At 61.7% G+C, this 27905-nt stretch overlaps 1 protein-coding gene across 2 annotated transcripts; it reads left to right on the top strand.

The window, feature by feature from the left end:
• The first annotated feature begins 648 nt into the window (after positions 1-648).
• FLNC (filamin C) lies at positions 649-27905 on the top strand. Of its 2 annotated transcripts, XM_037049241.1 has the most exons (49): positions 649-1309; positions 5494-5742; positions 7241-7338; positions 7489-7639; positions 7734-7852; positions 8061-8138; positions 8343-8505; positions 8668-8868; positions 10088-10225; positions 10628-10754; positions 10900-11036; positions 11194-11387; positions 11481-11594; positions 12207-12350; positions 12559-12682; positions 12789-12949; positions 13156-13246; positions 13340-13509; positions 13732-13849; positions 13937-14199; positions 14578-15175; positions 15863-16036; positions 16137-16299; positions 16548-16708; positions 17362-17529; positions 17608-17731; positions 18177-18278; positions 18344-18410; positions 18484-18673; positions 18851-18874; positions 18991-19238; positions 19675-19755; positions 20080-20179; positions 20479-20619; positions 20920-21048; positions 21143-21316; positions 21931-22092; positions 22204-22407; positions 22859-23011; positions 23104-23226; positions 23368-23610; positions 23736-24005; positions 24106-24243; positions 24524-24639; positions 25318-25450; positions 25548-25724; positions 25926-26144; positions 26684-26893; positions 27016-27905. In XM_037049241.1, the coding sequence occupies exons 1-49, from the start codon at positions 955-957 to the stop codon at positions 27201-27203; spliced, it is 8175 nt and encodes a 2724-aa protein (XP_036905136.1). In that variant the 5' UTR covers positions 649-954; the 3' UTR covers positions 27204-27905. The 2 variants fall into 2 exon arrangements, with proteins under 2 accessions (XP_036905136.1, XP_036905138.1); XM_037049243.1 differs by lacking the exon at positions 19675-19755.

Raw genomic sequence — 27905 nt, 5'->3', positions numbered from 1 at the left:
GGGCTGCTGACAGGGACACTGAGTCAGGGACGGTCTTTCTTTTGCGACCCTGGAATTGGGCTCCAAACTAGGCTTTTCTGCCTGTAAAGTGGAGCATTCCGGCCCCCGCTAAGCCTTCTCCCTAACTGGCCTGGGCAGTGTCCCTACTTCCTCTCAGTGCGCCGCCACACAGCACACACATTCCCCTTCCCTGTCCCTGTCCGCAGGTGGACAGTACTCTGGGCTAGGAGCCAAACTCCCAGGCCCTGTCAACGTCCCTGCCACCAACTCATCCATAAAATTCTGTCAACACCAGATGAGTGTGTTTTGCCTTAACCACTGGCCTCAGTTTTCCTATTGATCTCTTTCGTCCCTGGGAAGGGACGAAAATCGGGAAGTACGTAGAGGGGGTCTATTTCATACGTGACTGGCAATGCTGAGCTTTGCGATGTTGGGTGCCCTTCCCCCGATTCCAGCTCTACTCTCCCCACCTCTCCAGCGCTGCGCCCCAGGGACCAGCCCCCCCCCCCCGCAACGGACAGGAGGCGGGAGCCCCCTCCCCCTCCCCCAAGGCTGCTGGGGCCGCGTGGGGGAGGGGAGGAAGGAGGCGGGGCGGCCCGACTCTGCGCGGCTCCCACCCGCGGGCCGGGCGGCATTCCTGGGAGGCCGGCGCTCTGACGTGGACCCGGGGGCCGCGAGCGCGGCGGGGGGAGCGCGACCCGGGGGCTTCTTAAACCCACTGCCCAGGTCCGGCCGGCACTTCCCGAGCACCGCTCCGCCCCTGGAGGCAAAGGGAGAAAGAGAGCGAGCGAGAGCGCGCGCGGCCAAGGAGCGAAGTTGAGAGCGAGGAGCGAAGAGTCCCGCCGAGTCCCGCCAGCCAAGGGCGCGAGAGAAGTTGAGAGCCGCGCCGCGCCAGTCCGCGAGTCCCGCCGCCGCCCCGACAGCGCCCCCAGCCCCAGCCCGGCCCCCGCCAGCATGATGAATAACAGCGGCTACTCCGAGGCCCCGGGCCTCGGCCTGGGCGACGAGGCGGACGACATGCCGTCCACGGAGAAGGACCTGGCGGAGGACGCCCCGTGGAAGAAGATCCAGCAGAACACTTTTACTCGCTGGTGCAACGAGCACCTCAAGTGCGTGGGCAAGCGCCTCAACGACCTGCAGCGCGACCTCAGCGACGGACTGCGCCTCATCGCGCTGCTCGAAGTGCTCAGCCAGAAGCGCATGTACCGCAAGTTCCACCCGCGCCCCAACTTCCGCCAGATGAAGCTGGAGAACGTGTCCGTGGCCCTCGAGTTCCTCGAGCGCGAGCACATCAAGCTCGTGTCCATCGGTCAGTGTGGGCGGGGAGTGCGCCAAGGACGGGCTAGCTGGTGGGGGACGCGGGACACAGGTGCCGGTGGGCACAGGGAGATGAGAGAGGGCGGACCGCCGCTCCCCTGGCGCCGGTGCCCGACGCTGCCTTCACGCCCCTCGCAGCGCTGCGGCGTGGGGCGGGCGCGTGCTGGGAGTGATGGGGGTCCGGAGGCTCACTGTGCGTTCCCACTGACCCGCCTCTACCCATTGTACCCTTCCTGCTATCGGGCAATCCCAGCCATGCTTAAGAGGACAAGAACAGTACACATTACTGATCACTGGGGGCGTCTCCCCCCAAACAAAGCAACGGCCTCCCAGCCTCCCAGCAGCTCCACTGGGAGGAGCGGGCTGAAGGCAGATCCCAATCACTGCGGACCCTGGGGCTCTAGCGCAGAGGGAGAGCCGGTGGCCCGCGTGTGTTCAACTGGGTTCATGCCCGGGGGCGAGGGCAGGCAGGGCCCAGTCTCAGAAACCTAAAAAGGCACTGAGCGAGCGCCGGAGCCTTAACCCCCGCCTGTTCTCTTTCGGCTCAGCCTGCCGGGGAGGGGGCTCGGCCGGTCGGCCGGGCCCCAGCCCCGGCCCCTAAGCCGGGATTGGCTGCAGCTAACGGTCTGCGCCGAAGGGAAGGAGGGGAAGGCCTGTAGAAGGAAGTCATTGAGTGTAACCAGATTTGGAAGGTGTGTCTGTGCTGGGTGGGGGTGGGGAGACACTCTAGGCTTGGGAGCCCAGAGGCCAAGGTTGGATCCTGAGTGGCCAAGGATCGCCCCTCCCCTCACAACCCGAGCTCTTCCCTGCTTGCTGGGGTCTAGGGAAGACCCCCTACCCTTGTGATGAGCTCTTGAGTCCTGCTGTGATTTACAGGAAAGTGCCCCTTGGGACTTGCTCCCTGGGACCCCAGGGGAGGAGTTTCACTTGGGGTCAGCCGCCTCCGCTGCCAGGCTGTCCCAGCAACTACTCCAGATGACTGTCGTCCGTCTACCTCTCCTCTCCCTCAGGGCATCTCTAGATCTCCTGAATTAGCAGCTGAGGTCAATCAGGGCCCTTTGCCCTGTCCAGTCCCCTCTCTAGGCCTTACTCCCTCCTGCCCCAACGCTGCCCCCCCCCCACCCCACCCTCTCTGGCCTGGAAATAGCCCTGCCTTCGTGACACAGCAGATGTCTCTGAGCTTTCCAGAAGGACAAGCCTGAGGACGGGAGTGGGGGAGGGGCCCCAGTGTGTGTGTGTTGTGGGGCTGAGGGCGAAACGAGAGTGTGTGTTGGGGGGGGGGTGTCACCCCCGCACTCTGGGATTTGACAGACAAGCTGTCCCAGGTGGGGTCTCCAGAGAGCTTAGGGCCTCACCACAACTTTATAGGAAACTGGGCAGCCCTCTCCTCCCCTCCCCGCGGCGGGGCGCCAGCCCCACTCCAGGCCTCATCCTTCCTGAGCGCACCTCTCCCCCTCCCCCATGGCGGTGCCTGGCTCCGGCTCCACCGTTTAGGGGCCGGCTCAGAGTAGAGGGGGAAGAAGCAAAAGTTGGTTTGGGGGCGGGCGGTAAGCGCCTCGGTTCTCGCTGAGAGGAAGAGAACCATTCCCGGTTTGGGCCAAGTGGCTCACTCGCTCTGATGAGATAAGCTGTCAGCAGTTCAGCTGCTGGGCCGGAGGCTGAGGGTGGAGGGAGGGGGCACAGGCGGCAGGGGCTGCCTGAACCTGAGATGTGAAGGGGTTTCCCACCAGGGGCAGCATCCTGCTTCCTCTGGTTCCCTCTGTTCTCCTTACTGGCGGAAAGGAGCTGTCTTGGGGGCCTCCTTTGGGCATTGATTGTCTCAAGGCTGAAATTGAGTGGCTTGTGGGCACCTGGGAGGAGGGTCAAAAAGACTCCCCACTTTCCTTTCTAGTAGTGGGGTAGGTGCTGAGAAGTCCACCTCAAGGAGGGTTTATTCAGCCAGGGTTGAAGGAACTGTGTGCCCTTCTTCCCCACTCTCCCCTTCCCCCTTCACTTATCCCAGGCCCCCTCACCCCTCAGCCCCTCCGAACAAAGAGACCTAGGAGGCAGCTCTGTCTGTCCCGCAGCTGTTCCCCAGTTGCTATTCCTTTTCCTTGAGCCAACAGCCAAGGGAGGGGCTGGAGGGGACAGCAGCTGTCCCGGCACCTCCCTCGCCCAGCCCCCTCTCCTCCCCCTCCATTTGGGGCCTGGGGCTGCTTCAGGGACTGGTTGTCAGGCTCCTCCCATCCCTTTGGGGTATCCCTAGGCAGGCGGAGATGTGGTGGCTTGGTGGGGACAGGGGAGGAAGCCTGGCTGGCGCTGAGTCCTCTCCTCTGCTTGGCCTCAGAAGAGGGGAGGGAGAGGAAGGTCATTGATCCCAGAGCAGGATTCTAGACCCACCCCTCCCCTGCCCCAAGGCGCAGCGGACCACTTGCTGTCTGGCCCATAGCCAGTTACTGGGGAGAAACCTCTTCCTGCAGCAAATATGAATGACCTCCCCCCACCACTCCACCCCCACCTTCAGCCCTCCAACCCAGCAGCCTCCAGGCCTCCCTCCCCGAGATCTGGCTCCAGTTTGCCAGAAGTACTTCTGTAAGCACCAGCTCTGGAGGCTAGCAGGCTCTGGGCGCTGGGCGCTGGGCGTCAGGAGTGTGAGGTGCAGTGGGCTGTGGATTTGAGAGGGAGTGAGCTGGAGCACCGGGAGGCCGGGAGTGAGTGTGTCATGGAATCTGGAAGCTGCCAAACCATTGTGCTGCAGTGGAGCCAGGGGACAGGGGGCGGGCTGGGGAGCTGCTGGGGAAGGAAGGATGAATCAGTGAAAGGGTGGGAGAGCCCAGGGGGCCAGAGCCCTCAGCCAGAAGGACAGAGAGGCCGAGAGCCCCCACTGGGGGGCAGGTGGGGCTGGGGCCGGATGCTGAGGTTCCCCAGGTCCTTGGTCTCTGAAAGCTGTCCCCCAAGATTTAGAGAGGGACAGGGAAAGATGTATAAGGGGTGCCTCCCGCCCCACCCTTTCCCATCTGCCGGGCAACACCAGTAAACAAGGCTGAGTATTCTGCCGCTCCCAGCCTCCTAATATCAGAGCTCAGGAACGCTGACGGGTTTCAGGCCTGCATGTCTTTTACGAATAAGTCGGTTTCCAAAGATCCACACTCTAGGCCACCCCTTGCTACTGGAGATTTCTTTCCTGCTGTTAAAGGGAAACTAAGCTCTCCCCCAAATATTGGGGAAGCAGTTCTCGTCCATTCTTTTTCTCCAAGGAGGGGATGGGTGGGGAGTCTCATCTTCTGAGACTCGTGTCCACATGAGTGACATTTCCCGTGGCTCCTGTGAGACCTCACTGGCCCCCGGCGTTTGACAACACCATTTCAAGCCTTACCAGAGCATGCGAGCTACACCTTCCCTCCTCCTAGAACCCTGTTCCTAAAGCCTTTTAGGGCCTTCAGAGAACAATTCAGTTGGAACCAGGTGGGTCCCACTCTCCAATGTCAGTTTGTAAAACACTCATTCATTCATCCAAGTATTTTTCGGACCCTACCAAGTTCTGGGCTCGGAGTGCAGAGAGACAAAACACACTGCCCACAGTGAAAGCAGCCAGACAAAAAAAGCGTGTAAAATTCTAGAAAATGCAAGCCAATCTATAGTGATCAAGAGCAGTTCAGTTGCTGCCTTGGGAAGGAGGAAGGGACAAGGAAGGGCAGGGGGAGGGATGACACAGGGGTCAGTGCAAAGGGGTCACAAAGGACACTTGGTGGGAAGGTGTGTTTAGTATCATCTTAGGGCGATGTGCATATTGTCAAGGCTTATCCAGTTGTGCTCTCTAACATGTGCAGCTTGGGGTACATCAAGTAGACCCATACAAAACTTTAAAAAATGAAACAGAACAAAGCAGCATCTGCCCCCAAAAGACTTACACACCAGATAACTGCATGGATGTCTGCAGCCGGACAGGGGACCCGCTCGGGTGCTGGGACAGAGGCACGGGTACCTGCTGTGGGGACACACTGGGAGGCAGCCTCACTCCAAAGGGAAAAGGGAGGGACAGTGAAAGACAAAGGACTTGGCCTCCTGGCTGGGTCTTGCAGAGGGACTAGGTTCCAGAAATGGGAGGCAGGGGAAGGAGGGCTCTGCGGAAGCAGAGGGGTCCGGGCAGTGGCGGGTGGGCCCTCCGGAGCTGAACTTGGCCTCCCCGCTCTGCAGACAGCAAGGCCATCGTGGATGGGAACCTGAAGCTGATCCTTGGCCTCATCTGGACCCTGATCCTGCACTACTCCATCTCCATGCCCATGTGGGAAGATGAGGATGATGAGGATGCCCGAAAGCAGACACCCAAACAGCGTCTGCTCGGCTGGATCCAGAACAAGGTGCCCCAGCTGCCCATCACCAACTTCAACCGCGACTGGCAGGATGGCAAAGCTCTGGGTGCCCTGGTGGACAACTGTGCCCCCGGTGAGTGGGCCAGCCAGCATGACGGATCCCTTAGCCTGAGAGGAGAGCTGGGGCGAGCCGGCGGTGCTGAGGCCTGTGGTGGTCAGAATGTGTATCTCAGAGCTGGGGGTTCAGGACCACCTGTGGGGCTTGCCCCCTTCTCCAGCCTGCTGGAGAAACAAATTCCCCTCATTTTACAGACAAGGACACTGGGGTCCAGCAAGGGCCAGTGACTTGTCCAGGACCACACAGCTTATCCGTGGCAGAGCTGATCTATAGCCCGGGGCCTTGACTCCCACTCCGGGAACCGCTTTGCCCCACGGCACTGCTCCTGCTGACCTGAGAGGAAGGAAATGGGTTGGGACTTGTAGCAAGAAGCCCAGGAGTTAGACCCAGAGAAGGCTCTTCTTTGTGAGACCCTGGGACAGCTTTGAGAAGGCTGAGGCGTGGAGTAATGTGGGCTGAGGCTGGCATGGCACCACCAGTGGCAAGTGACCCAGGCCTGGCCTGGTCAGGAGGGGAGAGCACAGGGCCCAAGAGAGGACCAAGGCTGCACAGCTGGAGCCCTGGCCCATGTGCAGCTCCCTTATTGAACTTCGTCTCCTGAGAAGATAGGTCTTCTTCCCCCAGAGAAACCATGGTCCCTTGGGAGAATCCTCTCCCTGCTTGGGGTCAGCTGGGGAGCAGGGGGTGGGGGGCGGAGACACGAGCAGCCTGGGAGGCATTCCCAGCTGCTGAGCCATTGCCCGAAGTTGGTGTGGCTGCCAGCAGTGAGCTCAACTGTTCCGGCCAGTCATGGATTCCGGCCTTGGAGCTGGCCCCTCCCCGCCAGTGCCCATCACCTCCCCTCCTCCAGGTCTAGCCTAGGCCAAGCAGCCCCTTATGCCTGCACCCCTTCTCGGGAGTGATCTGGGGCTACCTCAGCACTCCTTTTGTTAGAACAGCTGGGTTCTGGGCCACCCTAGAGAAATACTGATCCTCTTCCCTTTCCCTCTCCCCTGATCCTCTTCAGTGCCTCAGTTTCCCCAAGCGGGCAGTTAGGAAGGAGAGGGAGTCTTATGCCCTGAGGCTGATGTGAGAAGTGCTGGGAGCCCTAGGACATCAGGGCAGCTGGGAGAGGACCTTGTAGGGGATGGGTCAGAGGCAGGTGTGGGACAGACTCTGATCTCCTCTGTCCACCCTGAGACACAATGAGGTGGAGGGGCCCGGGAGAGGTGCCCTCACAGGGGTTTGGTGTTCAGGGTCTGCACTGGGGCCTGGGCAGGCAGGAGGCTGGCGGCAGGGCCGGTGCCAGGCTGCGTCAGCCAGGACAGAAAGGCCTCATTGTTGGTGCTAGGCAGGGCTGCCTGCCTCTGAACGGCGATGGGCATCCCAGCCGTGGAGCATAACGTGAGGTCTGAGGTCGGGGCCAGCAGGAACCTGGCTGGTGGGCGGAGGTGTGAGGAAAAAGAGAGAGCACATGCTGTGCCTCTGGCTGACTGCTTCCCACTCATCGTGGTCTCCCTCCCCGTCTCTGCAGGCCTCTGTCCCGACTGGGCGGCCTGGGACCCCAACCAGCCTGTGGAGAACGCCCGGGAGGCCATGCAGCAGGCGGACGACTGGCTCGGGGTGCCCCAGGTACACTCGGGGTTTGGGCTGGGGAAGAGCAAGGGGACAGGTGGGCCAGCGGTGGAGGTCGGGTGTGTAAGGATGTGTGGTCGGGATGTGGGGGAGAACCAAGTTGCCAGGTGAGGAGGGCACCTGTCATTCCATTCCTTCCCGTGGCAGGTGATCGCCCCTGAGGAGATCGTGGACCCCAACGTGGATGAGCATTCTGTCATGACCTACCTGTCCCAGTTCCCCAAGGCCAAGCTCAAACCTGGCGCCCCTGTTCGCTCCAAGCAGCTGAACCCCAAGAAGGCCATCGCCTACGGGCCCGGTACGTGTGGAGCACCCTCCAGCCTTCCCCGGTCGGCTGCCCGCCCGCCGGGAAGGCCCTGGCTAAGTCCCCGGCCTCTGCCGTCTGCCCCCAGGCATCGAGCCCCACGGCAACACAGTGCTGCAGCCCGCCCACTTCACCGTGCAGACAGTGGACGCCGGCATGGGCGAGGTGCTGGTCTACGTCGAGGATCCCGAGGGCCACACCGAGGAGGTATGGTGAGGCCACTGCAGATAAGAGGGATCGGTGTGGCATTGGAACCGGAGGCCACAGGCCAACCGCAGGAAAGGCCTGGAGACACCCGCCAGAGCCAGCTGCCACGCGGAGGGTGGGGGAAGCTTCACCACGGGAGCCACCGGGCGCTGTGGAGTCGGGAGAAACGGCAGCCACTGTGACTTCCAATCTGCTCCCTTCCCAATAGGCCAAGGTGGTTCCCAACAATGACAAGGACCGAACCTACGCTGTCTCCTACGTGCCCAAGGTCGCTGGGTTGCACAAGGTAACGCTCCACAAGCCTGCCCCTGTGCCCCACTGTCCGTTCACATCCTAGGCTCCAGCAGAGTGGACCCCACTCTCAGCTCACAGCCCACTCCAGGGCCCCAGCCACCCACCTCCCTCCCTCCTTGGCTCTGCTCTTCCCCTTCACCACCCCTTCTCAGAACTGCTTTCCTCTAGAAGCTAACCTTTGACCCCTGACCCCTAGGTGACTGTGCTGTTTGCTGGCCAGAACATCGAACGAAGCCCCTTTGAGGTGAACGTGGGCATGGCCCTGGGGGATGCCAATAAGGTGTCAGCCCGAGGCCCTGGCCTGGAGCCTGTGGGCAACGTAGCCAACAAACCCACCTACTTTGACATCTACACTGCGGGTAAGGATGGGCCTCAGGGGGTCAGGAGGGCAGCCCCTCACTGTGGGGGTGGAGGGGGGACTGGGGCAGGGTCCCAGCTGGGAGGTGCATGGTCTCAGGGCGAGGGATCCTCAAGCAGCTCTGCGTGTCCAGTGTGGGGCTGACGGCCTTTGTCCTCGGCAGGGGCTGGCACTGGTGATGTTGCTGTGGTGATCGTGGACCCGCAGGGCCGGCGAGACACAGTGGAGGTGGCCCTGGAGGACAAGGGTGACAGCACGTTCCGCTGCACGTACAGGCCCGTGATGGAGGGACCGCACACGGTGCACGTGGCCTTCGCCGGCGCCCCCATCACCCGCAGCCCTTTCCCTGTGCATGTGGCAGAAGGTGAGGGCCCCCCCACTTACCCACAGTCACCCTCGTTGAGGCCAGGACACAGACAGAACTGCCACTAAATTCCGGGTCTAAGGATTTATGGGAAGCAAGGCACTAAATCCAGGGCTGGGTGGGGAGCCAGCAGAAGGCTTCAAAAGGGCAGAAGGAACAGCCAGGGCGGGGCTCTGGAGAGGTCTCATCCTCCTCGTCTTTCCAGTCCCTGTCCCTGAGGACAGTCAGGAGACCACAGTGAAAGATACCAGACCGGGTCCCTCCCCTTGAAGGACTGAGGGGGGAGCGATAGGGCTGTGTGGTGGGAGCATGTTGGTGAGCACTGCAGGCCAGGCCCTCAGGTGGTTCTCTCCCTGCCACTCAGAGGGGCCTCGCCACCCCTCACCCCCCCTGTGCCCATGGGTCACCACCAGGCCCAGGGAGCGGTGCTGTGTCAGGACTCCAGCAGAGGCGGGCCCAGGCACGGCCGTAGCTGACCGGCCTCGCTCGCCTGTGCTACTGTGTGGTGTGGCCCAGGCCACACGGAATGATCCGCCTTCCATGACATTCTGACAGGCCTCAGTTCCGTGCTACTACCTGCGTTCTGTGGCAGGTCTGTGTCTTTGCCACCTGCCTGATGCTTTCTGTGACAAGACCTATCTTATCACAGGTTCTGTGTTATTGCCTGTGTCACTCGGAGGGCCTGGGTCACATCATTGACTGGTTTCCGGCTCTTTGTGGGTTCCGTGTCATCTTGTGTGTCCCGTGGCAGGCTGAGTGCCACGCATTGCTGTGGCCTGGGGCAGGCATCATGCTGTGTGGACCTCTCTTGTTCCACGGTGTCACCGAGGGTTTGGTGGCATGACTTAGTTTCTGAAGTTGGTCTGGCAGCTCGGACAAGGCTGTATGTAGGTGGGCAGCCTTGGGGTGGGCGAAGCGCCCGTCTCAGTCTCTTCACACCACTCTCAGCCCGGGCACTGCTGTGCCTTTGTCCCAAGCAGCACTGACTCTGAGCACCCAGCAGGAAGGGTTTCTTAGAAGGATCCTCACGGGGGGCCTCTGGCCTCTCCTCGCCCAGCAGGGCTCCTGGCAGCCCAATTGTGGTGGGGGCACCAGGGACACGGGAAAGGCTTGCATGAGGCAAGGACTCCTGAGGGGGTCAGGAGGCCTGTGAGGTGGGGCATGAGTCTCCGTCCAGGACCCCTCAGCACCCCAGCTTCCTCTGTTCTCTGCTCCCTAGCCTGTAACCCCAATGCCTGCCGTGCCTCTGGCCGGGGTTTGCAGCCCAAGGGCGTGCGTGTGAAGGAGGTGGCTGACTTCAAGGTGTTCACCAAGGGTGCTGGCAGCGGAGAGCTCAAAGTCACAGTCAAGGGGCCAAGTAAGTGCCAGGGCCCAGGGCTGGAGAGGGGGTGGGGTACAGGGGTGGCAATGGGGTGGGGCGACAGGGAAGAAGGTGGCCAGTGGCTCTGCACCCCTGAGAGCCTTGACCGTCAGCACCACGCAACCCGGGAGAGACTCCAGAGAGACCCCGAGCACAGGCACTGGGAGACCTTAGGCAACAGGCGCTGCTCTGCCTCAGTTTCCCAGAGTGCCAGCTGGGAATGGTCCTCTCCCCTGTGGGTGCTCACTGGGCTGTGATGTATTAGGGTGGCAGGGGCCCTGCCCAACATGGGGCTTTGCCCTTGGAGAAACTTCCTTCTCCCGGGCCTGGGTCCCCGGAGCTCCTGGGGGGGTTGAAGCACTGGGGCTCACACACTGCTGACTCCTGCCCCCCCCCCAGAGGGCACAGAGGAGCCCGTGAAGGTGCGGGAGGCCGGCGACGGTGTGTTCGAGTGTGAGTACTGCCCCGCAGTGCCCGGGAAGTACGTGGTGACCATCACATGGGGCGGCTATGCCATCCCCCGCAGGTAGGCACCGTGGGCCCCCGCCTTCCTGCCCAGGCCCTCACAGAGTGGAGACGGGTGCTGGCTCCCTGGGGCCCTGAGGGGACAAAGGAGGTGTAGCTCTGGCGGGGTATTTCCCGGTGCTGACACTGGCTCCCTCTTCACCCAGCCCCTTTGAGGTCCAGGTGAGCCCAGAAGCAGGGGCACAGAAGGTACGGGCCTGGGGTCCCGGTTTGGAAACTGGCCAGGTGGGCAAGTCAGCCGACTTTGTGGTGGAGGCCATTGGCACGGAGGTGGGGACATTGGGTAAGTGACACTGGGTGGCAACAGGTGGGAATGCTGGGGCATGTCGGGATGAGACAAAGAGATGGGACATGGGGACCCCTGGGGAGGGGATGCTGGGCGAGTGCCAGGTGTCCAAGTTGCCTCTAGTGCCCTCTGACCCTCCCCACCTTGCGCCCAGGCTTCTCCATCGAGGGACCCTCGCAGGCCAAGATTGAGTGCGATGACAAGGGGGATGGCTCCTGTGACGTGCGGTACTGGCCCACGGAGCCCGGAGAGTACGCTGTGCATGTCATCTGTGATGACGAGGACATCCGAGACTCGCCCTTCATTGCCCACATCCAGCCAGCCCCACCCGACTGCTTCCCAGACAAGGTGTGGTCGAACCTCCAGTACGCCGGCCCAGGAGGGGACCAGTGGGCCCTCTTCCTGTCCCCAACCCAGCCTCCCTCTCTTGCCCCTGCTCAGGTGAAGGCCTTTGGACCCGGCTTAGAGCCCACTGGCTGCATTGTTGACAAGCCGGCAGAGTTCACCATTGATGCCCGTGCAGCTGGCAAGGGAGACCTGAAGCTCTACGCCCAGGTGGGACATCGCCTGACCTCACTGCCCGTCGCCCTTCTGGGCAGGGGCCCTGGGAGGGTGGAGACAGGTGCTTCACAAGACTGATTCTCGCTGGTCCATAAAAACATGACAAAATTTAAATATTGTGTTTTCTTACTGATAATCTTAAAAGCATACTTCATCAAAAACATATTTTATATTAATAATTTAATTAAAAGATGACTTGGTAGAGTAAGACATTAGTTTCCCAAGTCAGTTTCTCATACTGGTTTGCACTCACCCCTGGCGGGTGAGAAACACACTCTTGGGTCCAGGAGGATGACTCTTCTTTCAAAAGTTCATTATTCAGTTTTAGGAGCATTGATTTAGCTCAGCCTCTCTCCTGCCAACACATTTCAGAGACTTAGGCTGGGAGGGAGGCCAAGCTGGGCAGATGGCCACGAGCCTGGTCTCCTGGCTCCCAGGGCGCACTGTGACCACCAGAGCATGTGGTACTGGGCTCCTGTGGCTGGGACTGGCGGGGAGGAGGAGACTGTGTTAGCTGCGCTGGAGGACAGCCCGGAGCCAGCAGAGGGCGCCGGTGCGCTGAGGAGGCCTGAGCCCTCTAAGAACCTGGCTTGGTAATGCCCATAGGACGCCGATGGCTGCCCCATTGACATCAAGGTCATCCCCAATGGCGATGGCACCTTCCGCTGCTCCTATGTGCCCACCAAGCCCATTAAGCACACCATCATCATCTCCTGGGGAGGCGTCAACGTGCCCAAGAGCCCCTTCAGGGTATGTCCTCCTCGCCCTGCCCTGCCCTGCCCACCTCCGGGGGGCCTCACAAGGAGGGTGGAGCCCCAGGATGTGGCCTGTCCCTGGACCCCTGTCACAGTTCCCTACCTCAAGGCCCCCTCAAAGAAGCTAAGACTGGGCAGAGTGATGGGGAGGGGGAGGGGCCTGGAGGAAGGGCACAGCGCTGAGCACTGACCCCTCCCCGCAGGTGAACGTGGGAGAGGGCAGCCATCCCGAACGGGTGAAGGTGTACGGCCCTGGTGTGGAGAAGACCGGTCTCAAGGCCAACGAGCCCACCTACTTCACTGTGGACTGCAGCGAGGCGGGGCAAGGTTTGCCCAGACTGGGTGTGGGGGTGGGGGGGAGCTCTGTGGGACCCGAGGGTGGGAAAGATCGTTGAGCCGCCCGGCTCACGGCTTTGTGCCTGCCTTCCCCCAGGCGATGTGAGCATTGGCATCAAATGCGCTCCTGGCGTGGTGGGCCCTGCAGAGGCTGACATCGACTTTGACATCATCAAGAATGACAATGACACCTTCACGGTCAAGTACACACCCCCAGGGGCTGGCCACTATACCATCATGGTGCTGTTTGCCAACCAGGTACGCCACCCGCAGTCTTGGGCAGTCATCAGCAGCCTGCTCGCTGCCCCCAGGGGCTAAGCTGGCAGCTTGACATGCTGTCGTCGGGGGTGGTGGGGGCGATTCTGCAGTCTCTGATGGAGCATGTCCTATGCCTCAGAAGAAACAAAGGGGGCTCTTTCAGAGGCTGCTTTTGCCCACCCTGACTGAGTCTTTCCTTCACCTAGGAGATCCCTGCCAGCCCCTTCCACATCAAGGTGGATCCATCCCACGATGCCAGCAAGGTCAAGGCTGAGGGCCCTGGGCTTAACCGCACAGGTGGGTGTCCAGGCAGGGACTGAGCAAGGCTGGCTGGGGTGGGAGTTAGGTGTCCTCCAGGTCCTCACTGTCATCTTGGGGTGGGCTCCCCAGGTGTGGAAGTTGGGAAGCCCACTCACTTCACGGTGCTGACCAAGGGAGCCGGCAAGGCCAAGCTGGACGTGCACTTCGCTGGGGCTGCGAAGGGCGAGGCAGTGCGGGACTTCGAGATCATCGACAACCACGACTACTCCTACACTGTCAAGTACACTGCGGTCCAACAGGTGAGCTGCGCCTCCTCCCGTGCCCCCGCCCCTCCTGGCCGACAGGTCCTGGGTTCCCTTCCTCCAGTCTCACAGACCCAGTCCTCAGTCTTTGCCCCCTTCCTGCCTCCCGCCCTCTCTCACTGTGGATGTCTGAGCCTCAGGTCCTCATCGGCCAAGGGGATGTCACCAGGCTGTGTCACTGGCTGTGCCACCAGTCTGACCTTCTCTTGTACCCAATAGGGCAACATGGCAGTGACAGTGACCTATGGCGGGGACCCTGTGCCCAAGAGCCCCTTTGTGGTGAATGTGGCACCCCCATTGGACCTCAGCAAAGTCAAAGTTCAAGGCCTCAACAGCAGTAAGTGGATCAAGAGATGCCCAGGAGTGAGGGGTGTTGGGAGGTGGGTGGAGTCTAGGCTCACGGTATCTCTCGCCCTCTGTGCAGAGGTGGCTGTTGGGCAAGAACAGGCATTCTCTGTGAACACACGGGGGGCTGGCGGTCAGGGCCAGCTGGATGTGCGGATGACCTCACCCTCCCGACGACCCATCCCCTGCAAGCTGGAGCCCGGAGGTGGAGCTGAAGCCCAGGCTGTACGCTACATGCCTCCTGAGGAGGGACCCTACAAGGTGGACATCACCTACGATGGTCACCCAGTGCCAGGCAGTCCCTTTGCTGTGGAGGGTGTCCTGCCTCCTGACCCCTCCAAGGTGAGGATATAAAAGCTGATTGGAGCTGGGGGTTAGGTGCTTGTAGGGAAGACAGATGAGTCAGAGGGCAGAGGCTGGGGGCCGTATGTCCTGGGGTGGTACAGCCAAGGACCCAGGGCCAAGGCTACCCTGACCCCAGGTCCTGCCTTTGAGGCAGCTCATTTATTTGGAGCCTGGCCTTGGATTAGACCTGGGCTTGAGTCCCAGATCCACTAACCAGACAAATGATGTCATCTCTCTGCGTCTGTTTCCTCACTTGGAACTGTTGTACGGACTCAGTCTACAGTAGCCGCTACAGCTGAAGGCGCTGGGCTGGGTGGGGAGCCGTGCAGGAAAGAGGCCAGGTGTTGGGAGCCCACGTACTTGCTTCTCTCTTAGGTTTGTGCTTATGGCCCTGGTCTCAAGGGCGGGCTGGTGGGCACCCCAGCCCCCTTCTCCATCGACACCAAGGGGGCCGGCACAGGTGGCCTGGGGCTGACAGTGGAGGGCCCCTGCGAGGCCAAGATCGAGTGCCAGGACAATGGCGACGGCTCATGCGCAGTCAGCTACCTGCCCACAGAGCCGGGCGAGTACACCATCAACATCCTGTTTGCCGAGGCCCACATCCCCGGCTCGCCCTTCAAGGCCACCATCCAGCCCGTGTTTGACCCAAGCAAGGTGCGGGCCAGTGGGCCAGGCCTGGAGCGCGGCAAGGCTGGCGAAGCCGCCACCTTCACTGTGGACTGCTCGGAGGCGGGCGAGGCTGAGCTGACCATCGAGATCCTATCGGACGCTGGCGTCAAGGCTGAGGTGCTGATCCACAACAACGCCGACGGCACCTACCACATCACCTACAGCCCCGCCTTCCCGGGCACCTACACGATTACCATCAAGTACGGCGGGCACCCGGTTCCCAAATTCCCCACCCGCGTCCACGTGCAGCCTGCTGTGGACACCAGTGGCATCAAGGTCTCGGGCCCTGGGGTGGAGCCGCATGGTGAGTGGGCCAGAAGGGGCCAGGAGCTGGCTGCATCACTGTTCAGGGAGCCTGGGGAGTCAACGGGAGGGAGGGAAGCAGGGCTGTGGGTTTAAGGGGCCAATGTGGGGTGAAGGGAGGGCTGCGGACAGCCCTGGAGTCCTTAGGGCTCAGATGCCCCAGAGGAAGAGCCAAGGGCAAGGGCAGGGCACGGAGCTTTGCCTCTGTGTTTATGACACAACTGCCTCTGTCCATGGGCGTTTTACTGGGGCAGATCCCCAACTTTCATCAGCTTAAAGGGACCCTGATCTGAAAACGCTGAGAACCTTGTTCCAGAGGGTGCAGAAGGACCCTTTGGGGTAGAGATGGCAGGAGTCAGGGGGCAGTTCAGCTCAGTTCAGTGACTGCAGTACCACCCGCCAGGGCTGCACTTTGGGCTGGTGCAAGGGTGGGAGCGCAGAGGGCTTCGAGACTGCGACCTGTTCTGAGGGGCCCGCAGCCTGGGCTGGTGACGGATGGGAACAGGGTGTCACTGTAGGATGAAAGCGGTGGAGGCAGGGGCCATGGGAGTTGGCCTGGAGCTACAGGGTCAGGGGTGGCGGAGCTCCGGCTGAGAAGGAGCAGCCTCGGAGCTGGGGAGGGGTGGGGGCTGGCTACTCCACCAAGGCTGCCCCAACCCACACTGAGCTATTTTCTCTTGGGACCCAGGTGTCCTGCGTGAGGTGACCACTGAGTTCACTGTGGACGCAAGATCCCTGACAGCCACGGGTGGGAACCACGTGACGGCTCGAGTACTCAACCCCTCAGGGGCTAAGACGGACACCTACGTGACGGACAACGGGGATGGCACCTACCGAGTGCAGTACACAGCCTATGAAGAGGGTGAGGGGCCCAGCTGGGTGGGGGTGGCAGGGGCCTGATCCCAGCATTCCCTGGGTGGTGGGCCTTCACGCCCTGACCCGCTACATGTGGCTGCTCTCAGGTGTGCACTTGGTGGAGGTGCTGTACGATGACGTAGCTGTGCCCAAGAGCCCCTTCCGAGTGGGCGTGACCGAGGGCTGTGACCCAACCCGAGTCCGGGCCTTTGGCCCGGGCTTGGAGGGTGGCTTGGTCAACAAAGCCAACCGTTTCACCGTGGAAACCAGGTACCCTCCCCATTTCCTAACTTTGACCCTGAGGCTGTGGCCACCCCGATCCCAGCCACCCGTGTACCCCTTCTGTCCTCTGTGGGTGCCCCAGCATTCCTGTTCCCCGTCAAGGGTGACCAGGGAACAAACTTCCCCCGAGTGTCCAGATCAGCTGGGCCCTCAGTGGCCTTCTTCCCCCCACCCTCCCCATTCCCCCATCCCCACTCTCTGGTCCTACCAGAGCTGATGGGGGTGTCCTCTTGTAGGGGAGCTGGCACTGGGGGCCTTGGCCTAGCCATTGAGGGCCCTTCAGAAGCCAAAATGTCCTGCAAGGACAACAAGGACGGCAGCTGCACAGTGGAGTACATCCCCTTCACCGCTGGGGACTATGACGTCAACATCACCTTTGGGGGACGGCCCATCCCAGGTGTGCAGAACGGGAGGGTGGCTCCCCAAGGGCTGAGGGATGCCTGCTCGGGGCAGGAACCTGCAGGGAAGTCAGATGTGGGGGCTGGCATGGGTGCTGAGGCTGCTGCTGGTAGAACGCCCCCTCCAGTTCATTCCCAGAGGCCCAACCCCTGGCACCCTGGCCCTTTGCCTGAGGCACCAGACCTTGTGGGTTCATTCTCTCAGACACAGTGGCTTGGTGAGGACAGCCTGCACCCTCTCGCTCTGTGAAGCTGAGAACCCCTGTGCTCCTGTGGGCTTAGCCACTCGGGCAGGTCAGGTCTACAGTGACTGCAGACCTTGGACCAGTTGAAACTGGGCATGTTTTCCCCATATACAACTCCACACTGCCAGAAATGCACTATCTTCTTAATATGTTCTGCTTTTAACGTTTTAGTAACTTAGGAAGGCTTCTTTCAGGCCTGTGGTCCAAGTGAGTGAGGGTTGCCCAGCCTCAGCCTGCAGCCTGATTTATTTGTCCTTGTTTACATCTTCTTAGCAAGTTCTGAAGCATCGGCACATGTCGCTCTCGCCTCCTGGGGCATTTCAAAGGCGGGGAGGCGTCCTCCCAGCTCCTCAGTGTAAGGGACCCTCCCAGCAGGTGGGTAGGGGCTAATGGCCTTCTCCTTACAGGGAGCCCGTTCCGGGTGCCGGTGAAGGATGTGGTAGACCCTGGGAAGGTGAAGTGCTCAGGACCAGGACTGGGGTCCGGCGTCAGGGCCCGGGTACCCCAGACCTTCACGGTGGACTGCAGCCAGGCTGGCCGAGCACCCCTGCAGGTGGCCGTGCTGGGCCCCACAGGTATGAGGTGTCTGGGGCCGGGTGGAGGGATGTGGGACAGGGCGTCAGAGGCTCTGTTGACACTGCTTGCCTGTCCAGGTGTGGCTGAGCCTGTGGAGGTGCGTGACAATGGAGATGGCACCCACACTGTCCACTACACCCCGGCCACCGATGGGCCGTACACCGTAGCCGTCAAGTATGCCGACCAGGAGGTGCCGCGCAGGTAAGGACCAGCTTTGGGCTCCCACGTGGTACCGAGCTCTGGGAGCCCCACCAGGGCCACACCTGCAGGCCACTGCTGGGCCCTGGGAGTGCCGGGCCCACTTGTCTCAGCCCCTCCCCATCTTCTCTGCCCGGGGGGAGCCAGCACAGCCCCCAGCGCCTCTCCTCCGGCTCAGCTTTCCCAGCATGCAGCCACAAAATTAGCACCTGGAAAACAGCCAGAGGCAGGAGAGGGCAGCCTCCGCACCCTCCTCTCTCCTGGATGGAGAACGCTTGGGCTCTGTCAGGGCCATCCTGAGAGACCCTCCCACAAGACACAGGATAAGATCTGGCTCCTAGGAACTGGTGCCTCCTCCCTACCCCAAGAAGTTATTCCTCCTGCTCATGTCTGTAGGGAGGTGCCCTCCGAACTCCTAACCAACTGTCCATCCCTTTTGCCCCTCAAGCCCCTTCAAGATCAAGGTGCTTCCGGCCCATGATGCCAGCAAGGTGCGGGCCAGCGGCCCTGGCCTCAACGCCTCCGGCATCCCTGCCAGCCTGCCTGTGGAGTTCACCATCGATGCCAGGGATGCTGGGGAGGGCTTGCTCACAACGCCTCCGGCATCCCTGCCAGCCTGCCTGTGGAGTTCACCATCGATGCCAGGGATGCTGGGGAGGGCTTGCTCACCGTCCAGATTCTGGTGAGTCCATGCCTAGCCCACCTCCCAGGTCAGGCTCTGGGCACAGGCAGGCCCTGACCTGCTTCTCCCCCAGGACCCCGAGGGTAAGCCCAAGAAGGCCAACATCCGAGACAACGGGGATGGCACGTACACCGTGTCCTACCTGCCAGACATGAGTGGCCGCTACACCATCACCATCAAGTACGGTGGCGACGAGATCCCCTACTCGCCCTTCCGCATCCACGCCCTTCCCACTGGGGACGCCAGCAAGTGCCTCGTCACAGGTGGGCATGCACCTGCTTCCTTGGCCCCTGCCCACTATCCAGCACCCCCACAGCTCTCCCAAATCCCTGGCCCAGTCAGCCAAGGACTGTTGGTCTAAGAGCCCAGCCCTCCTACACCCTTGCCCCCACGCCCCCCTCCTGAGTGCTTTACAGCCTCACACTCTTCTTTCTTTCCAGTGTCCATTGGAGGCCATGGCCTGGGTGAGTGCCCCGTCTCTTCTCTTCCTGCTGTGGGCTGCGGTGGTGGGGCAGCTGGGAACAGAGTGGGGCTGGGCACCTTCCCCTCAGACCCCTGACAGGGCTCTTCCGTGTGACAGGTGCCTGTCTGGGCCCCCGCATCCAGATCGGGGAGGAGACGGTGATCACAGTGGACGCCAAGGCAGCGGGCAAGGGGAAGGTGACGTGCACGGTGTCCACGCCCGATGGGGCAGAGCTTGACGTGGACGTGGTTGAGAACCACGATGGCACTTTTGATATCTACTACACGGCGCCCGAGCCGGGCAAGTACGTCATCACCATCCGCTTCGGAGGCGAGCACATCCCCAACAGCCCCTTCCACGTGCTGGTAAGTGTCCTGGCTGCAGCGAGGCCAGGCGGTAGCTGGGGAGGCGGGCTGGGCCCTCTTAGCCACAGCAAAGAATGCCAGAACCTGTCCCCACGTCTGAAGGATTCTGGGCCCAGAGTCCTCCGGAGTCCAGCCTTTGGTTTCCCTGAAGCCTCCTGGCCTCGGAGGTGAGCACAGCCCTGCCTTGGGCCTCCTAGCAACCGTCAGCTCTCTCTGGAGGAACTCACCATGTTCCTCTTCGACCCTTGGGCCCACTGTCCCCATTCATGTCCCCAAGGTGGCCCTATAAGTTGATAAAGCCCTCCAGAGGTTAGAGAACCCACGACCAGCCCAGGCTTTCAGGTCCCAGGATCATTCTCGGAGAGGGCACCTGGTCACTCCAGCTGGTGGGCTGGCCTCCATCCACATCCTGAGCTCTCTGTGCCTTGCCTCCCAGGCTTGTGACCCCATGCCCCATGTGGAGGAGCCCTCCGACCTGCTGCAGCTGCACCGGCCCAGTGCCTACCCCACACGCTGGGTACTGCTGCCCCCTACTGGGCAAGCTCTCGCCCTCTGCCTCCTCATTCTCCTCCACCCCCTTCATTTCTTTCTTCTATTCCTCAGCAGCGGGGGCTGGGCGTGGGGTGGGGACATCCTGAGGAGCAGGTGGGGATCGGGCTGGGTAGGGGGCTCCCCGAGTTGGGCACGGCACCTCTTCTCTTGCAGCCGACGCACCTTTCCTGCCTCTGGTCTCACCCTTAGCCATCTTGTTCTTGCCTCGCTTTCTCTGACTTCAGTCACGGCCCAGGTCAAGCTCCCCAGGCCTTTGCAGTCCATAACAATTCCCTCTCATCCATCCTAGGCCACAGAGGAGCCAGTGGTGCCCGTGGAGCCAATGGAGTCCATGCTGAGGCCCTTCAACCTGGTCATCCCCTTCACCGTGCAGAAAGGGGAGCTCACAGGTACTGCCCCAGGGCACTGAGGTGTGAGGGCTCCGAGGCAGACACCTTCGTTCCTCATCTTCGGGTGAAAACTGGGGCCCAGGGAGCAGAAGTGAGCTCCTCAAGGTCATGTAGCAAGTTGGGTAGAGCTGGAACTCAGACTGAAGCCTCTGTCTCTCAGTTAGGGTTCATCCCACCACTCTGGGCTGGTGCTGACCTTGAGGTGGAAGCAGATTGTACGGGAGCTGGGGGTGGGGGATGCACATGGGGGTGTGGTAGGAGGAAGCGAGGTCCCCTAGGTAACTGAGTCTGCTTGGCAGGGGAGGTGCGGATGCCCTCTGGGAAGACCGCGCGGCCCAACATCACCGACAACAAGGACGGCACCATCACGGTGAGGTACGCGCCCACGGAGAAGGGCCTGCACCAGATGGGGATCAAGTACGACGGCAACCACATCCCTGGTGAGTTGGTGGAGGGGGGGCAACCACATCCCCAGTGAGTCGGGGGCCGGGCTGAGAGCGACCCACAGCAACCTCACTCTTACTTGCCTTCTTTCAACAAATACTAATTGAGGGCCTACTGTGTGCGGATACCCTAGCAGGCCCTGGGGAGGCTGACAGCCTGGTGGAAGGCAGTCAGGCCCCTCTGGGCAGAGATACAGGGCCCTGCAGGGAGGCTGCTGGTTGGTTCTGGAGGCTGAGGTGGTCTCGGGCAGCCCCTCTCCTCGCTACTGACACAGCCCCCTTCTCTGTCCGCCCCAGGGAGCCCCCTGCAGTTCTATGTGGATGCCATCAATAGCCGCCACGTCAGTGCCTACGGGCCAGGCCTGAGCCATGGCATGGTCAACAAGCCGGCCACCTTCACCATTGTCACCAAGGATGCTGGGGAAGGTGAGGGAAGCTGCAGGCAGGGGCTGGGGTAGGGGCCATCCAAGTGCTGGGGTGAGGGCAAAACCTCTGACCTCAGCCCCACCTCCTCTTACAGGGGGTCTGTCCCTGGCCGTGGAGGGCCCATCCAAGGCGGAGATCACCTGCAAGGACAACAAAGACGGCACCTGCACCGTGTCCTACCTGCCCACGGCACCCGGAGACTACAGCATCATCGTGCGCTTCGACGACAAGCACATCCCAGGCAGCCCCTTCACAGCCAAGATCACAGGTGGGGGCACATGGGCACGTGCAGCCCACGCCACACACCTGGCACGCGCCAGACACAGGCTGCGCACGTTCAAGTCACTGGGGCCTTAGGGTAGGGCCCTTCGAGGTGGAAAAGTCCATTTTTGGACAAATGTAAAGAGCTCTATTCTCTGCAGCAGGTGAGAAACAGCCAACCTCCCTGACGCTTTGAAACAGATCACCTCGTTTGGTCTTTGAAGTGATTCTTGTGAGGTTAGGGTATTGATAATCCCTTCTGATGGATGAGGAAACCCAGTGGGGCCAGAGGGGCTAAGCAACTCTCTGTGTTGTCTGGTCTGGTGGAGTGTTTGGTTCCTACGAAGCCACATGGCTAAGGATAAAAATACACAAACTAGGGATTTAACCCGTTCAGGACTGAGGCATCTCCAGGCTGCCGGGGTGCAGGCCCCATCCATAGGCACTGGCAGCCAGCGTGTGAGTGAAGACTGAGTCCCCTGGGTCTCGGGTGTCCCCGTGCGTGTGAGGACTCCCCAGTCTGTCAAGTCAGGGGGATCTGCCAGGCCTCTGGAGCCCCCCACCCTGGGGGCAGGGTCGGCCTGGAGCCACAGCTGCCTGACAGTCCTGCTGCACCACCAGGCGATGATTCTATGAGGACGTCACAGCTGAACGTGGGCACCTCCACGGATGTGTCGCTGAAGATCACAGAGAGTGACCTGAGCCAGCTGACCGCCAGCATCCGCGCCCCTTCAGGCAACGAGGAGCCCTGCCTGCTGAAGCGGCTGCCCAACCGGCACATTGGTGAGTGGGCGGCCATGGGAAGGGCCTCGGGAGGAGGAGGGCCTGAGAGGGGCCAGGAAGGGCCGCTCCTCCCCACCAAGGGCTCCATGTTTGACCCCCACCTCCCCACAGGCATCTCCTTCACCCCCAAGGAGGTGGGGGAGCACGTGGTGAGCGTGCGCAAGAGTGGCAAGCACGTCACCAACAGCCCCTTCAAGATCTTGGTGGGGCCCTCCGAGATCGGGGACGCTAGCAAGGTGCGGGTCTGGGGCAAGGGCCTCTCCGAGGGACAGACCTTCCAGGTGGCAGAGTTCATCGTGGACACTCGTAATGCAGGTGTGTGTTGCCCCCAGAGACCCCTTATGTCAGCTGGTGCCTCTGCTGAGGACTCGTCCTTTTTCCTGCTGGGCCCCCCGTGGCCACCCCCTCCCCCTGAACTTCCTGGCCAGTGTCTGTTGGGATTCATGTCCTGGGACCTACGTAGGGGAAAGTGAATGTCCTCCTGCCAGTTCTCTCACGTTTAAGAGAAAGCTCGGCTGTCATGAGTGTGTCTCCTCCTTGCTTACTGGAACCCAGACGGCCTTCCCATGAGGAATTTTTCAGACTGCCTATCCCTGGCCCTCTGGGTCGGTGCCTGGCTCATGTCTCCTTCCAGTGAGCCATCTTTCCTTAGTGGTTACTCTACCCTTGGGTGCCCATTCCAGACGGAGCCTGCAGTGTGGGGAGGGGAGAGCAGCGTGGCAGGGAGTGGTAGGGACTGAGGGAGATGTGTCTCGTTTCCCACCAGGCTATGGGGGCTTGGGGCTGAGTATTGAAGGCCCTAGCAAGGTGGACATCAACTGTGAAGACATGGAGGATGGCACATGCAAAGTCACCTACTGCCCCACCGAACCCGGCACCTACATCATCAACATCAAGTTTGCAGACAAGCACGTGCCCGGTGAGGCTCTGGGCTGTAGCTGGGCGGTGGGAGGCCAGGAGGCTGAAGGCAGGTGGCCTGACCTGCCTGCCCCACCCACTCTGTCCCTACAGGAAGCCCCTTCACAGTGAAGGTCACGGGTGAGGGCCGCATGAAGGAAAGCATCACCCGGCGCAGGCAGGCGCCTTCCATCGCCACCATCGGCAGCACCTGTGACCTCAACCTCAAGATCCCAGGTGAGGTGTGAGGCAGGACAGGGCAGGGCAGGGCGGTGGGGAGGCCTGCAGGCCTCGAGCCTGCCCCGAGGGCGCTCTGTCCTGCTCGCTCTTTTCTCGCTGCCGCATCCCCCACACCCACACCACATGTCTGTCCTACAGGGAACTGGTTCCAGATGGTGTCTGCCCAGGAGCGCCTGACACGCACCTTCACGCGCAGCAGCCACACATACACCCGCACGGAGCGCACGGAGATCAGCAAGACGAGGGGTGGGGAGACTAAGCGAGAGGTGAGGGTGGAGGAGTCCACCCAGGTCGGCGGAGACCCCTTCCCTGCCGTCTTCGGGGACTTCCTGGGCCGGGAGCGCCTGGGCTCCTTTGGCAGCATCACCAGGCAGCAGGAGGGTGAGCAGGCGTGTCCCTGGGGACACAATGGGATGTGGCCAGCCAGCCAGGGTTTTACTAAGGAGGGAGGGTGGGCGGGGCCCGGAGCAGCCTCAGTGTCACCCTGACGATTCCCACCCCTGCAGGTGAGGCCAGCTCTCAGGACATGGCTGCACAGGTGACCAGCCCTTCTGGGAAGACGGAAGCCGCAGAGATTGTCGAGGGGGAGGACAGCGCATACAGTGTGCGCTTTGTGCCCCAGGAGATGGGGCCCCATACGGTCACTGTCAAGTACCGAGGCCAGCACGTGCCTGGCAGCCCCTTTCAGTTCACCGTGGGGCCACTGGGTGAAGGCGGTGCCCACAAGGTGCGAGCTGGAGGCACTGGGCTGGAGCGAGGTGTGGCCGGCGTGCCAGGTGAGAGGCAGGTGGCCAGGAGGAGACGTGGGGGCAGGGCGGCCAGCAGGATGGGCGATGGTGCTAAAGAGCCGCCCCTGCCCTGCTTCCTCGTCTCCAGCCGAATTCAGCATCTGGACCCGAGAAGCAGGCGCTGGGGGCCTGTCTATCGCCGTGGAAGGCCCCAGCAAGGCAGAGATCGCATTTGAGGACCGCAAAGATGGCTCCTGCGGGGTCTCCTACATCGTCCAGGAACCAGGTGGGTGCCCACGATAGGGGTGGGGTCTGGGCCTGCCTGACCTCTCAGGTGGGTTCCTGCTCACTGATGGGACAGAAGACAGTTGGGGCCAAAGAACTGACTCTTCCCCTGTGCCCAGCTCTGAGCCGCGTCTCACTCTACCCTACACCCCGGGAATGCGTGTCTGTCTCCAGAGCCAGGCCCCAACCCAAAGAGCCTGTCCTCGGATGAGACTGGGGTGGGGGTGGCTCCTCCCCTGCTGCCGGTCTGGGGCCTGTGCTGACTGGCCTCCCTTCCGCAGGTGACTATGAGGTCTCCATCAAGTTCAATGATGAGCACATCCCAGACAGCCCCTTCGTGGTGCCCGTGGCTTCCCTGTCAGATGACGCTCGGCGCCTTACCGTCACCAGCCTTCAGGTATCTGTCTGGGGGTGGGGCCTCTCTGCCACCCTGAGAGAAGGGCAGGGGTCAGGGATGGCAGCCCATGAAGCCAGGCACTTAGCAATGGGCTAGACATTCCATCCCCCACCCCCCGGGGTCTGTATAGTAAGGAGGCTCCGCTGCCCCCAGGGGTGGACTTAGCAGCCTCAGGAGCCCTTGTGCCTCTCCTCATCGCCCCTCCAGAACTGGACCCCGGGCCCTACCCCCAGGTTCCTCTCACTTCCCCACCTCCTCCAGGACGGCCACTGGGCCAGTCCAGGCCACACTCTGGCTCCTCCTCTGAGCCACCTATTGTTCGCAACCCACATAGCACCAGCTTCCCTGCCATCAGGCCCACTTCACAGTGTCTGGGTGTCACCCCATCAGCCAACACCCTTTCTCATCCCCCACTGTGCCCCGCATAGCCAGGTGGCACCAGGTGCTGGCAGGTGGATGCTGAGGCCACAGACCCAGCCCCCACCTCACATCTCAGTCAGCCTTGTCGAGAGCCTGCCTGAGCAGGGCCAGTGGCAAGGGCCCGGCCAGGATGGAGGTGGGAGCCTCCAGGATGGAGGTGGGAGCCTCCAGGCTGGGGCACGGTGAGGCAGTGCCAGGCTGCAGAGGGGAGCACTCCAGATCCTCCCGGGAGCCTGAGTGTCCTCTGTGTCATCGCAGGAGACCGGGCTCAAGGTGAACCAGCCAGCGTCCTTTGCGGTTCAGCTGAACGGCGCAAGGGGTGTGATCGACGCCAGGGTGCACACACCCTCAGGGGCGGTGGAGGAGTGCTACGTCTCTGAGCTGGACAGTGGTGAGCCGGCCCCGCCCTGGCCCCTCCAGCTGGGCTGAGGCCTTCTGGGAAGGAGACGGGAAGGGCAAAGGCTCACCCACAACTCTCTGCCCCACAGACAAGCACACCATCCGCTTCATCCCCCACGAGAATGGTGTCCACTCCATCGATGTCAAGTTCAACGGCGCACACATCCCTGGCAGTCCCTTCAAGATCCGTGTTGGGGAGCAGAGCCAGGCAGGGGACCCAGGCCTGGTGTCAGCCTATGGTCCTGGGCTCGAGGGAGGCACGACAGGTGAGTGCCTGGGGCTGGGAAGGATGGATGGATATTGGGGCGCCCAGCCTCTGGTCGCATACTGTCCTGCCCCAGAGGCAGGGATAGTCCTGAGGAGCTGAGTCCTCCCACAGGCCTGCTGTGGGGAGCCCCGGGGAGAGCCCGTCCCAGCTGGCGGCCGTAAGCCCTTCCTGCCTACAACTTGCTACCTCCGGCCCCCAGGTGTTTCATCGGAGTTCATCGTCAACACCCTGAATGCGGGCTCGGGGGCTCTGTCTGTCACCATTGACGGCCCCTCCAAGGTGCAGCTGGACTGTCGGGAGTGTCCTGAGGGCCATGTGGTCACTTACACTCCCATGGCCCCTGGCAACTACCTCATTGCCATCAAGTATGGTGGTCCCCAGCACATCGTGGGCAGCCCCTTCAAGGCCAAAGTCACAGGTGAGTGCCCTGAGGAGGGGGAGGAACCCCTAGCCCAACTTGGATGTCTCTGGTGGCCATTCACATCAGGGTCATAGTCTGCCCCTAACGTCACAGTCAAGTCATCAAGAATAAGCTGGGCCTGGCTACCCCACACGCCGTTCTCCGGGCCCTACCTGCACACCCTGCAGAATCGTTTTTAAGTCACATCCTCCCTCCTCATGGTTGTCCATCCCTTCTTTAACCTTCACCCTGGTGCGGCCTCCACACTCTAACCTGACTTTCTGTCCTCTCGGCTTCCAGAAGGATAGAACTCAGTAAGTATTTAGCTAGCTTTCCTTCTGGAACCTACGTGTTCCTTTTCACTCTGGGACTTGAGTTCCTAGTCAAAGCCCAGACAGGCGAGGCACGGAGCCACCAGAGGCCCAGACCTCGGGGGCACACGCCACGGTGACTGCAAGCCAGGCTCACTGGCGATGGGCTGGTGCCGCCAGGGTGCTACCGCCCGGCCCTGAGTCCACGGCCTGCGAGCCACTCATACTGCCCCACTCTGCCTGCAGGGCCCCGGCTGTCCGGAGGCCACAGCCTTCACGAAACCTCCACGGTGCTGGTGGAGACGGTGACCAAGTCGTCTTCCAGCCGGGGCTCCAGCTACGGCTCCGTACCCAAGTTCTCCTCCGATGCCAGCAAGGTGGTGACGCGGGGCCCGGGGCTGTCCCAGGCCTTTGTGGGCCAGAAGAACTCCTTCACCGTGGACTGCAGCAAAGCAGGCATGCTGGGGGGCAGACGGGCAGCCTCCTGGGGTGGGCCAGGGCACGGGAATGGGGGGCGTGAGGGCTGCTGCGGGTGAGGGCCCCCGATGTGAACCCGGCCTCCCCGCCTCCCTCTCCAGGCACTAACATGATGATGGTGGGCGTGCACGGGCCCAAGACCCCCTGTGAGGAGGTGTATGTGAAGCACATGGGCAACCGGGTGTACAACGTCACCTACACCGTCAAGGAGAAAGGGGACTACATTCTCATCGTCAAGTGGGGCGACGAGAGTGTCCCCGGAAGCCCCTTCAAAGTCAATGTGCCCTGAGTCCCAGAAGTGCCTCCCCCAGCCTCAGCCCCCACCTTTGGCCAAACACACACTCACGTAAACACACACCAGTGGGTCACACCCGGAAGCACACGTGCACAATCAGACACCACAAACACCTCCCTGGAGGTGTGGGACGCATGGCACTGCCCTTCAGCCCCTCGAGCCCCCAGGGGTTGGAGGCCTTGTCTGTCCCAGGGCAGCGTCCCTCCCTCTGAATGTGATATAAGGGTGGTCTGGGGATTCTGGGGGGTCAGGGGAGCCCTGAGGTTTTCAGTGGGCTGAGGCTAGTCGGGGAGCACACACTGGGGGTGACTGCGTGTGTGAGAGAGGGCACCCTCAAACCTCACTGCTGGCCAGGCCTTCTTGCACTGAGGACTGCATCTGGCCCCTCTGGCGGCTGTGACCCCAGAGCCTTAAGGACTTGGAAAAGCAGCACAATCGTCGGGGGAAAAAGGACCCAGAACCAGCAGCGGCGTTGGCACGTGGCCTGGCTCCAGGCGGTTTCTATCCCAGCCAGGCTTCCTGGGGGACAGATTTCTCTCTCTTTTTTTTATGGTTGCACAGCTCTGCCCCATGGGGGGCCTTTTTTACACACTGCGAGGCCCAGCTTTCTGGGGGAACTTTTGCACATGTCATGTGGCTCAGCTGGGAGCCACTTCAGTGGAAAACTCCAAATAAAGTGCGGCCTGTCGCAGAGGC

Source organism: Sturnira hondurensis, unplaced genomic scaffold, assembly GCF_014824575.4.
Source record: "Sturnira hondurensis isolate 20B ecotype Veracruz unplaced genomic scaffold, ASM1482457v3 Scaffold0006437, whole genome shotgun sequence".
Taxonomy (NCBI): Eukaryota; Metazoa; Chordata; class Mammalia; order Chiroptera; family Phyllostomidae; genus Sturnira; species Sturnira hondurensis.
This window is presented reverse-complemented; position numbering and strand designations above follow the sequence as displayed.

Coding starts and splice junctions, on each gene's coding strand:
- FLNC (XM_037049241.1), top strand. CDS start 955: ATGATGAATAACAGCGGCTACTCCGAGGCCCCGGGCCTCGGCCTGGGC. Junction 20,620..20,919: donor CGACGGCAACCACATCCCTG/GTGAGTTGGTGG, acceptor TGTCCGCCCCAG/GGAGCCCCCTGCAGTTCTAT. Junction 23,012..23,103: donor TGCAGACAAGCACGTGCCCG/GTGAGGCTCTGG, acceptor CTGTCCCTACAG/GAAGCCCCTTCACAGTGAAG.